We start from the raw sequence: 13,171 nt of genomic DNA on the forward strand, positions 1-13,171 counted from the left end.
TTGGGCCCGTGAGCCATGGCCACTGAGCCTGCGCGTCCAGAGCCTGTGCTCCGCAACGGGAGAGGCCACAACAGTGAGAGGCCCGCGTACCGCAAAAAAAAAAAAAAAAAAAAGTAAAAGTAAAAGTATTTCATATAGCCATATCACTGTGTAACGACAGGATCAGAAAATTTAATAGAAACAAACAAAAAGTAAAAAAGGATTGAGTATGACCTGTCAAACTGAAAAATATCATGTAAAAAAAGAAAATTACATCCCTAGTAAATATTAGAATTAAGTCATCCAATAAAACTTACTAGAACCTGAAAAATATTTAACAAGATTTACCTTTAGGCTCTGCTACTCTGACGAAGAGAGACTCAGCATGCCAGCCCACCGAGCCATAGGGCGAGTCATTGGGCAGAGTGGTTATCACAGACTTGTTTCTTTTCTGATCAATAGTAGCACCTTTTGATGGGTCCTCAACCCCTTCTGTGATAATACGGATGAGTGTTACAATCACAATCTCTGACAACTCTGGTAGGTCATCAGCAAGAACAGTCAGAGTAATTGTAGACAGTGCCTGGCCTTCAGAAAATGAAATCTAAAATTTTAAAGAAAGAAGATTTTATTTATATTCTACTTATCACTGTGCAGTAAGAATACCAAAAGGTTAGATTATCTTTTAATATCGACCATATCTTAAATAATGAGATATTTAAGCAACATATGATCCTACAAATCAATCAAATGCCTTTCACATGAGAAGTAGAAGATTGTTAGGAAAAAGAAAAAGTAAACCACTACTAAAACTTAGCTGATAAAACATGTAGCCAAACTGTCCTATCCTGAAACCTACCTTCTTAATAAAATATTGAGTACATACTCTTTCTGGAAATTTAAGCCCTAGATACCATATATAAAAATCTAAAAACATAAAAGAAGGTGGCATATAGTTTAAACATTTTTCTCTACAAAACTTTTGCTAGGAGTGCTACTTCCACTTCCCTCACCTAAACTCTGAATAGATGTATTATTTAACAATGAATCAATCAAAATAGAAATAGAGAGAGAAAGATAGGCAGAGATACAAATCAGAGTCTCTCTCTCCTCCTGGGTCTCCATTGTCTGAAGAGTCAAACCTAAATTTGCTAAAAAGCATCTGAAGTCCTTTCTGATAGGGCTTCTGTCTGCTTCTTGAATGTCATTTCCCTTTTTTCCCCATTTCAGACTTTATTCTCTAGTAATAGGGATACATACTATTTACAACAATTCAAACTAGCATTACAGGCCTATTTTGCTGACACTCATCTCTCTACCTAAAGAAGGCACTTCAGGATATAAACTCAAGAGCTTTATTAATAAAATCAAGAGTCAGAAAACTACTGCCCTTTGGTCAAATCCATTTTTTATAAATTAAGCTTTATTGGAAAACAGAAAAGGTCATTTGATAACATACTGTCTATCGCTGCCCTTGTGCTACAAGGGCAAAGCTGATAGCTGGGAAAGAGAACATATAGCCCTCAATGTCTAAAATATTTACTATCTGGCCCTTTACAGAACTTACTGACCTTTGGATAAGATAATTCTCTTCCAAAATACACTCCAGGGCTTCCCTGGTGGCGCAGTGGTTAAGAATCTGCCTGCCAATGCAGGGGACACGGGTTCGAGCCCTGGTCTGGGAAGATTCCACATGCCGCGGAGCAACTAAGCCCGTGTGCCACAACTACTGAGCCTGCGCTCTAGAGCCCGTGAGCCACAACTACTGAGCCTGTGTGCCACAACTACTGAAGCCCACGCACCTAGAGCCCATGCTGCGCAACAAGAGGAGCCACCACAATGAGAAGCCCGCACACTGCAACGAAGAGTAGCCCCTGCTCACCACAACTAGAGAAAGCCCATGCACAGCAACAAAGACCCAACACAGCCAAAAATAAATACATAAATTAAAAAAAAATACAGTCCATACCTAAGATACTATTGTGTATTTAAATTAGAAATCATTTTAATCATGCTTATATAAGAAATATTAATTGGGGAAGCATATTATAATTCAGAACACACAGAACCTGAGAGATACAACTTGCAGTTTTGGTAGCTTGAATAAAGTAAATATTCACTGCAATAAAATCTGCCATAATATTCTTCACCCCAGGTTATGCCTCAACCAAAAGGTGACCAGAGGTCAAGGACAGCTAAAACAGGATGCAACATTATATCCCCTCGCCCCAACTGGAAACAACTCCAGAGGACAAGCTCAGCTCCAAAACTCCCTCATAAACTCCACCTCAGGGACAACTGTCTGTGGATCAACTTCTCCCTCTGCTCATGATTGCCTTCCTCACTTCCTTATACGTGCTCTTCCCAATGAACTTTTGGCCCACAACTCTCAATCTCAGAGTCTATTTATAGGAAACTCAACCTACATCACTCAGCAACTCTGGTCTACTCTTCCATACTTCCTGTTATTTCACTGTACTTGTTCCCAATTTACTGCTTCTATTCTACCCAAATCTCAAAACCACATTTCCAGCCCCAGCTGGATTAGTTTTATCTTTCTGACAGTGTAATACATCCATAATCTGGCCAACCAGTGTATTGAATCTCAAAAGGGATGATGTTTTTACAGATAATTTTGGTATTATAGGGAAAAAAGAAGAATCACAACAATAAAACTAACCTTAACTTGTATCCCTCTCTATGGTGATTAGGAGGAATCCAATGCTGACATGGTCAAACTCAAACACTTCACCCACAAGACAGGGTTTGGTCCCATGCAACAATAGTAACCATAAATTAAAAGTGACTCTCCTATAATTTTGTAAATTACATACCACTCCTGAGGTAGGAAATATATCACTAATACTTCTGTCAGCTTCCCACGCTACAGTTATACGACCATATGTTCCTTTTAAGCGTTCAACGTTCAAGGTTACTAGGCTATCTTGCTCCATTTCCTCCACCTGTTTATATAATGAATTCTGAAAAATACACAGGAAGTCATAAGGGGTTATTTGAAATCATCTAGGCAGACTTTTAGGTCATGCTATTATGCATTTGCAAACTTCACAGTACCAAGCAACATGACATATTATATAAAAAACAATATTTAAAAAATAGTAATATAGGATGACCATGATTTTTACTTTAAAACATGCATGTCTGAATAAGTAAAAGACTAAGTTAAAGTAAATGAAAAGGTTAATTTTTATAGGATTTTTTTCCAGGTTCTATATTTTTCAAATTTTCTTCAATAAACATATTATTTTTATACTCAGAAAGCATACACATTTTTAAAAGGAGTATACATAGCATGTAAATAGCTTATACAACAGAAGTGTCACAGAGAGAGTCAGGAGAACAGAGAAATCTTCTTCCTCCCCTATGTTAAGCTCTGGCAATCCCTCTAGGTCTTTGTTTCCTGTTTGTAAAATAAGTGTTTGGTCTATGTGGTCCCCAAGGACCCATCCAAATGTAATGACATCATGAGAAGCAGTGAGCTCTTTCTGATCATTTACAAAAGTCTCTTATCCTTACATTCATATCCTCTGAAACGTTTCTATAGGCTGTGATGTTTCCATGGATGATGTTTCACTCTTAGCTCATGGTCTTTACAACTGTTTTTCCTGCCAGAACGATCCTTTTCCCTCATGTTAGACCCTTACTCTCTTCTTCTTCTCACCTATACTTCTGAGCCTCTTTCCTTTGTTCCAAACTGATTTCTGCCTCTGTGTGACTATAACATTCTTTGTCCAAGGCCTGTAGACTTCTCTTGCCAGCCATTTAATGAATGCTTCCTCAAAATTAATACTCCAAAAACTCTCTTCTTACAATAAATTTTGTTTCTCCATAGGCAATACAGCAAGAACACAGAGTATAAAGATTTTTTAAAATATTTCCAGTAATATTGTTCTCGTCTTTTTACTTACTTTTACTTAATCTAAAAAAAAAGACTCCCCTATTAATTTCTTAAATAAAATTAAGAAATTTCATTTAAGCTTATGTAAGCTTCCAGTTAGAATGCTAACTTGAGTAGATATCCAATCCTATAGCGTTTTACACAGCATTTTAACACATTGCTACAGATGTTACATAGTAGTAAAATCTTGCTCAAGGCAATCACACATTCCTACAGAAAATGCTTTGATTTTAAAATATGCATATAATTTGCTCACAAAAGACAATGCCTTTAAAAAAAGAAAGAAAGAAAATGCTTTTTAAAAAGAGAAGCCTCTCTCAGGCTTCATGCCATCTGTTAACAAGGATTAGTAAAATGAGGATTAATACAGCCAGAAGATATTCAAGAAATTCTCAACATCTAAAGTCCCATCTTGGAACCAGGCTGTCCAGACACGAGAGGCCTGTATTGAGGAATTTTCCTGAACGGATTGAAGAAACCTAGGATACTATATCTATTGGCAAGGATCAGGCCACGGTGACTTCGTGTCTCTAGAACAATTGTGAAACAGGCTTCATAAAGCAAGATCTATGCTTAAATAGTTGAGGAACAGAATGTACTCCCCATCTGCAGCACAGCTGCCGGTGAGAAGATGAAGCTGAGCTGCAGAGCATTTGGGTTCTGCCCCAGGAGCCCCAGCTCTGCCCTCCATAGTTGTATGAGATCCTGAGAAGGCCCTGTGAGTCTTCTGTTTCCTCCCCTGCATAATGACAGGCTCACAGGAAGCACCTACAGAGTGCCAGGCACTTGTCTGGTTCAGGGAAAGCTGCGAGGAAATCAGTATGCCAGCTCTCATAGTCTTTAATTCTAGTAAAAAAAGAAACTGGCAATAGACCAATCAGCCATTGTAAGTGCCAATAAGGAAGATTAAGGTGTAATAAAGAATGATGGTGGGAGTCACAATGTTCAGCAAGAAAAGGCCTTTCTGTAAGATGGCATTTCAGCAGAGAGGAAACAGTGAGGAAACAAGTCATGTGAATACCTGGTGGGGAAAGAAGTTGTCTGCTTTCTTTCTAACCCTACCCGCGCAGCTCACATCTTAGAGCTACTCTGTCCTACACAGCAGCTCCTAGCCACATGTGGCTACTGAGCACTTGAAATGTGACTAGTCTTTCACTGTAAAAATGCATACTGGATTCGAAGACAAAATACGGGAAAAAAAGGATGTGAAATATTTCATAAATAATTTTGCGTTGATTACATGTTGAAACAATAATATTTCAAATAGATTGGGTTAAATGAAATATAACATGAAAACTGACTTCATCTGTTTCTTTTTACTTTTTTGATGGGGCTTCTAGAAAACTCAGAATTACCCAGGGGCTCATATTATATTTCTATTGGGCAGAGGTGCCTCAGAGGAAGCTGACATGCCTTTGGCTCCAGAGATGGGACAGAGCGGGTAACAGGGTGACCCTACGATCCTTGCAAGGAATTGACTCAGGGTATTAGTAAGTCTAATCTTATCCCCCGCAAACTGCTCCTCTTACAGTGGTTGTGTCTTGGTGAAAGGCACATTCCTGCTCCCCATAGCTCTATCATTTGCTGCTGAATTACTGCAATAGCCTCCTAGTCTATTTCTGTCCTTGCCCACTTACAATCTAGTCTCAATTCTATGAAGAGAATGTCCTTTAAAAGTGCAAGTTGGGGGCTTCCCTGGTGGCGCAGTGGTTGAGAGTCTGCCTGCCGATGCAAGGGACACGGGTTCGTGCCCCGATCCGGGAAGATCCCACATGCCACGGAGCGGCTGGGCCCGTGAGCCATGGCCGCTGAGCCTGCGCGTCCAGAGCCTGTGCTCCGCAACGGGAGAGGCCACAGCAGTGAGAGGCCCGCGAACCGCAAAAAATAAAAAAAAAAGTGCTAGTTGGATCAAATTACTCTTTTACCCCAATCCTCCAAAAGCTCCCAGTTTCCCTCAGAGGCCAAATTCATGAAAACACTAAGGGGCCCGTGCAGGAAAGAGTTAAGGTAGCAGGCCTGACCGCTATCCTTCAAAAGGCCTATGGGGTTCCTTCTTGGCTGATGTCTGGGAACCTGGAATATCGGGAGGGTCCTCACCACCCACAGAACTGATAACCAGCTTCTTGTGCCTGAACTGTTTGCACACACAATGTGGTTGATACTAAACAGTCCGTTTCCTTCTGGGACCCTGGAATTTTGTTCTATGCCAGGTACAGGGTGCCTATGTGATCAGCCCCCAGTTAAAACCTTGAGCGCTGAGTCTCTAATAAGCTTCCTTGGTCAGCAAAACTCACATGCGTTATCACAAGTCAACTTGACACTGGGGGAATTTAAGTGTGTCCTGTGTGACTCCACTGGGAGAGAAGGCACCTGGTTCCCTCTGGAGTTCACCCATGAGCCTTTTCCCTTGGCTGACTGTGCTTTGTAACCTTTCACTCCAGTAAATCAGAGACATGAGAAAGACTAAATGTTGATCCTGTGAGTCCTCCTAGCAAGTCGTCATAACTGTGGGTGCTGGTGGGGACCGCGACACAGGGCCCTGGCCCTTCATCTCCCCTAGTAACTGGCTTCAGCCACAGTGGCCTTCTCGCTGCACCAGAGGAGCAAGGCTTCACGTCCGGGCCTCTGCCCTTGCTGATGGGTGCCCCTGCCTTGAATGTTCTCCCCTGAGATATGCACAAAACTCCCTCCCTCATCTCCTCCAGGCCTTTGCCCTATGTCACTTGCTCAGCGCAGCTCTCCCTGATTTTTTTGATTTCCCAGCACACAACCTCCACCTCCTCCCTCACTCACCATCTGCCTTCCCTGTCTGTTTCTCCATGGCACTTATTAACATCGGCTATGGTACAGATGTTTCTTTTGTCTTTGCTTATTGTCTGTCTCCCCTTGTCCTCTCTAGAATTTAAGGACCAGGAGGATGGAGATTTTTACTGTTTTATTTTCTAACATATCTCTAGTATCTGAAACAGCATGTGGTACATGGAAGATATTTATTAAATACCTGCTACATGAATGAATAAATGACTGAGTAAGTGGGCCTGTTACCCAGTTCCGGCCAATGAGACATAAGAAGAGGCTTTTGGGAAACTTCTTCCTTACACAGAGAGCCACAGAAAGCATCTCCCTCTCTGCAAATGGACATGAACAAGAAAGCAGTAGCCCTAATGATAGCATCAGCTTTCAAACAACAAAACGAAAGGTTAGCTTTTTGCTGGCAAAATACACAGATGCAAAGAATCTGAGCCATAGTGACACAGCAGAGCATCCAGTCAACCCCAAGCCCACCTTCTCTGTGGACACGCCCTAGGTGTTTTAAGTCAGTTTCAGTTCAGTTTTCCTTATCTGCAGAATATTTCAGAGAAAAACACAAGATACCTGCAGCTGTAACTCTAACTAAGAAATCGTGATACATTTTGCAAATAGGACTAAATGATGCAATATGAAGGTTTGTCCTTTTGCTCATTGGTAAAGGAATATGAAGTCTGGGTATGGAAGTCAAACTGGAATAACTGGATAGCTCTCTTTCCTCAGGAGAAAGCATCTCCATGTGTACAATGCACGTACAGTTACAAACATCTTTCTCTTTCTCTTAAGACACAGAAGTAACAAAGGCATAAAAGGACAGTAATATATTTGTAGGTGATGTGTGTGACAAGACACAGTGCATAGTGTGTATATGGAATCTGCTTCACCATTATCCTCTGTAAACAAGGATAAGAGCAGAGCCAAACTCCTGGACCAAGGCCAACTGGTAACATTTCAAATTCAATCTTAGGAAAGGAATCAGTACCAAAAAAAAGTTTAAGACAAGTTGACTCAAGGGTCCATTGTGCAAGTCTGTAAATTTCAATCATCAGTAGAATTCACCTTATAATGCAGAGTTCGGAATGAAGCAGGGAAAGGAAGAGAAGAGAGGCTTAAGACACTCACTGAGTGTTGATAGCAGCTAATAAATAAATACAATGAATAAATCATTTGACGTCAAAGTGTGGAATCTTTACCTGAGCAAATCCAACCACTCCATAGGCATCATCATTAGACAGAATAGTTATTTTTACATAACCATTAATACCAATCTCTGCTCCTCCTTTGGGATTTTTAAGCTGAACTCTGAAGTATTCATCTTCCTCTGGAACTGTATCATCAAGGATATTTACCGCTATTATAGCTTCTTTACCTCCAGGCTCAAATATCAATTCACCTGAACTAGCATAAGAAGTATATATAAAATAAGTCAACTACAACAAATTAAAGACATATAAATGGTAGATTAATCATAAAATTCTCATAATACTGATTACTATTAAAAGTTTGCAGAAATCACATTTCATAAGTAAAATTTTAATCCAAAATGTTCACATATCACTAACTTGGTAGAATAGATATTAGAAATATGGATAATAACCAAACTTCTGGCTTATTAATAGTTCTTGTATTTTGTATATGCTTCCATCACTAGATAAAGGCTCAGAAGTTAGGTACCATATAAAATTATGGTGAGACAAAGACATTCAGCATAAAATGTTGAACCTACCTAGGAATGAAGTCAGACTGGCTCGAGACATAGGCCAGTTCATATGTGTGTGAGTGGATGGCTCCCGCAAGAGCAATTAGATGCTTGCTTGAATTAAGGGACTTTACTGTAACAGAGGCTGCATCATGAGCAGATGGTGCTTCCAGAATAAAAGAGAATTGATTCAGCTCTGAATTCCAGCAGTAAAGAGCAGACACCGCTTGGCCAACAAGAAGTATGTGGACTAGAGGAAGGAAAGAAAAGGCAGCGAGAATGAAAAGTGAATGTCACCTCACCAGCTCCCCACAGCAAAACCCTCCCACCTCTCAAAGTTCCATTTTGATTGCTGCAGTAACTAAATATGATTCAATTTCTGAAATAACTAGATATAAATAATAATTTTTAAATACTGTGGAAGGTACAAGTCAGCCTGACAGTGTACCCACAACCCATTTAATAAAAAAAAAAAATCACTGGATGATAAAAGCGAAATGAATTTTGAACTCTTTTGTATTCATCTTAACATTTATTTATTGGATAGCATGGTAGGATATTTTTAAAGTGAAAAAGACTCATAATCCCACCACTAAATGTTTCATTTTTATATTTTCCTTTCCAGTCACCATTCATATGAATTCATAATCGACACAGTCTAAATACAAAAAATCTTAATTAAAAAGCTTAATGTTATATTTATAGTATACATTTTATACATATATATAGCTTTATATTTTGCTATACAGCATTCAGATTTATAATTTTAATATACAGATACTAATCTACAGTTGATTTTTTAAATATATTTAATTATTCCCCTACATTGGATGTTTATTGTTGTATTCTATTTAACTTGTGAATATTAATTAGAGACAGCATTCATCATTTTATTTATTTCCACCTGATAAATTCTTAAAGGTGTCCAAAGGATATTAACAAACTTATGATCTTAGAGTATATTCTGCCAATGCTTTCTGAAATGTTAGTAGGAAAGCATGCTCTTAATAGTTCAAAGCAATGGCATATATTTATATCTGCAGAAATTAGGAGGGGAAGGGGGCTTACTACTCTGTGTATACCATTAAGCAATCTTCAGACTTAAAACTGGGAAGAAAAGTAGGAAATCATGGAGAAACGTACAAATTCCAGTACTTGGAAAAACACATTGGAATCTGAAGATATCAAATAAGTTTTACTGGGCATTAAAATAACATGTAGAACCAGAAACCATGAGACTCTTCTAAAATTTTAGCCAATAGGCTGAAATGGAAAATCCCATATCCTTACTCCTAAATATCAAAAACTATTGATAATGTTTACTTATGGTAATTAATTTAAGTACTATTTCAGTTTAGTAATTATTACATAATAAAGATCAAAAAAGATTGTTATTAATAAACTTTCATTTTAAAACTGATCAAACATTTTTCACCAAGTTTTATAAAGTTATATACATTCAGTAAAGAGCAAATTCCTCAGACGAATCACATCTCTCAAGTTTAAGTGATGCTATAGTCTAACCAAAATCATAAACTAAAGTGTTCTGAACATCACTGATTATTTATCTTAACCCTTAGAGATATACCCTATTCAATTCCTCGCAATCTGATCAGAATGACAAGGCAGCAAATAGATAATCAGACATTCAGAGCAGGACCTGTAGGGGCTCAAATCTACATATATGTATGCAGAGAGTACTTTCTCAGAAAACAGACATTCATATTTGATCAAGATAATATGAGACAGGGAATTTATAAGGGGAAAAAAAAAACTCCCTAAATCTCTATCTACTCTGGGGAACAGGATTTTTAACTAGTACTGATTACAGAATTCTCTTCCATACAGCACAACTATTTAAAAAAAAAAAAAAAGAAAGAAAAGAAACAATATCCCAAAGGAAGGAAACTGGATAATATTATTTAAAAAGTGAGTACAGACAAAGAAAAGTTCCATGACTAAAATGCAAGAGCAAGCATTCCTAACATTTAGAGATCTGGGAATATAAAAGGAACCAGTAAGAGACAGAGCAGCCAGAGAGGGCTGCATGAGAAGCAGTGTCCTCAGGAGAGTGCTGAGCTCCAGAGCACTGAGATGAAGGGAAGATTCTGACAAACGTTTGAGATACAATACACAGGGCATCACGGAAGGGGAGTTGGGGGAGGTGCGAGTTGAGCATCTGGTCTGGAAGTTAGGGCTCATATGGTCTACAGCATGCATAGACCACATGGCGAAGACAGTCTCTTTATCCCCAGGGGGCCTGGTCTTCTTAGGATGATCAAACAGGGATGAAGAGAGTGATGAATTAATACAAATAATCTCCAAAGGCCATGATTTCCAAAGGTAATCGTTTTGAGGAAACTGAGAGTGCTCAGGGACTAGGGAGGGACGGGTGAATTTTTCCAGCAGCATACAGAGCTTTGAGGATTAAATGAGATAAAGTAAAGGACTAGAATAGGACCTTGGACATAATAAACATTCAGCATGTGTTAGCTATAGATTTCCATCTTTCCTGACTCCTTTATCATATATTCTCTTTAAAAAGTAGAATTCAGCAAAACTTGGTTCAAGGCCCCCTTCTCTCATACATACTACACAGTCTCTTTCTAGACAATTTCACCTCTGTCTGTAGTAAAATGACCCTCTGTACGTATAAAATGTGTAGCTGTGGTCTAGGCTTCTCTTCTAAGCTCCAACCAGTAACACTTATTGGTATCTAAATATCAAGACTCAAAGGCATTTCAAATTATCCCAACAAAACTCATTATCTCTGCCCCCAAAAGCCTGGTTTCCTCCCCGTGATCACCATAATAGTTAAGGGACTACCACTCATCCATTAGTTGTAGAAATTAGGGCTCATCCTTGATATTCACTCTTACCTACCCCCATATGCAATCTATCATCAACTCCCAGGATTTTACTTGAGAGACAGCTTCTGAATTAATCTACTTCTCTGATTTTGCACCTGTATCACCTACCGCTTTCCAAGCTCCAGCATTCGAGATCTTCAGTCTGAATTGTGCTAAGAGCCTCCAGCTGTCTACAGACATTTTCTCTTACCAGCCTCTAAGCTTTTCTCCTATTGGCAGTCAACATTCCTTTTTTTTTTTTCTTTGCGGTGCGCGGGCCTCTCACTGTTGTGGCCTCTCCCGTTGCGGAGCACAGGCTCCGGACGCGCAGGCTCAGCGGCCATGGCTCACAGGCCCAGCCGCTCCGCGGCATGTGGGATCTTCCCGGACTGGGGCACGAACCCGTGTCCCCTGCATTGGCAGGCAGACTCTCAACCACTGTGCCACCAGGGAAGCCCTACATTCCATTTTTAAAACACACACACACACACACACACACACATATAAACACTCACTCACTCTCACACACAATATCTGTCTCTGTGTCTGTCTCCCTCTCTCTTTCTCTCTCTGAACCCTTCTATTTTCCATCTCCTCATTATGTTCTCATAAAAGGCACCCTAATACTTACAGGATAAAGACAACAGTCCTTTAAGTCCCTATCTGGCCTATCCGATTACATCTTCAGTTATACCCTGGACCACTCTCCCCTCACTGCCACACTGGCCTCTTCCTGGTCCTTTGCCACACTCTGACCTCTTTACCCCTGCTGCTCCTTGTGCCTAGAGGTTGCCTCATGCTCAAGTCTTTGCCTCATTAACTCCTACTCATCCTATAGTCCACAATTAAATGTTTCTTCCTTAAGAAAGCTTTCTGGGCATCCCTCAGACCAGGTCATTCATCTCCCCTCCATTTCGTGTTATGCAAGTACTTTATTCTTTCATAGTAGTTATCTGTTTGTACCTAAAAACTTACTTGTGTGATTATATATAATGGCCTTCTTCCCTATTAGATGTTAAACTTCTTCAGGGCAAGGGCTATACCTGATTTTGCTTACCCTTTTTTCCTTGGGGTCTACCACTGTGCTGGGCACATAACTGGCACTAAGAAATATCTATTAAATAATGAAGGAGAAAAGGGAGAAGGGGAAGCTAGGTTTATATGTCTTTGCAGTCTCTGTCATATTCATTCTTCCTCTGTCATTTAAAGAATTCAGTCACTACCCAATAATCTCTGTCAAGCCATTAACCAGAATAAATATGTAAGCCTCACAGTCATGGCTCTAATCTAATACATTTAATAAAATATTTGACACATTCAAAATAAGAAAGTCCTTGAATATTATTTAATGCATAATTTCAGCTTTCAGGGGATCTATAATAAGCCATTCTAAATAATTACCTACCATCTTTTCATATTTCTACATCCTCAAGTCACAGAAACAAAAGAAATAAAGGGAACAAGCCTTTGGCAGAATTTTTCACAAATTCTTTTAGAAAGAGTGCCTATTCTATTTTTTTAAGCCTTTAAAGAGAATTCTATAACTTCAATTAATGGCCCATTCAGGCAGCACTCTTCATCCTTAAAAACATTCATTAAGCAACTATTTTGAATCATAATAAGTGACTCAAGTAGATATAGTTAGTCCACTTGAAAACCTGAGGTATAAGGAAAGCAAAAATGATAAAGGCACAAAATTAAAGGACAAGTAAACAAAAGCTAAACAAATACATGATGAAGGATACATAATTTATTCAGTAAATCAATTGTTGAGTGAATGATAAGAAAGTCACAGAGTTGGAAATCACAGGGTAACATCACAGGTTTATATGGCCTGTCAGAGGCTGACAATGTAAAGGGAAGTTATTTAAGAAGAGGATGAGCAGAGCAGAGCAGAGACAGACACAGGACTGTCAG

The 13,171-nt window shown here is 39.2% G+C and overlaps 1 protein-coding gene across 1 annotated transcript in view; it reads right to left on the reverse strand.

Moving 5' to 3' along the window:
* Positions 1-13,171, reverse strand: part of ADGRV1 (adhesion G protein-coupled receptor V1) — a 524,493-nt gene that overhangs the window by 383,219 nt on the left and 128,103 nt on the right. Inside the window, exons 50-53 of the mRNA XM_004263660.2 lie at positions 8,433-8,655; positions 7,900-8,104; positions 2,814-2,960; positions 328-583 (exon numbers count right to left, since the gene is read on the reverse strand). Coding sequence (XP_004263708.1) covers positions 328-583; positions 2,814-2,960; positions 7,900-8,104; positions 8,433-8,655 — 831 coding nt within the window. The remainder of the gene's footprint in view (positions 1-327; positions 584-2,813; positions 2,961-7,899; positions 8,105-8,432; positions 8,656-13,171) is intronic.

The sequence above is a fragment of the Orcinus orca genome, chromosome 3, assembly GCF_937001465.1.
Source record: "Orcinus orca chromosome 3, mOrcOrc1.1, whole genome shotgun sequence".
Classification (NCBI taxonomy): domain Eukaryota; kingdom Metazoa; phylum Chordata; class Mammalia; order Artiodactyla; family Delphinidae; genus Orcinus; species Orcinus orca.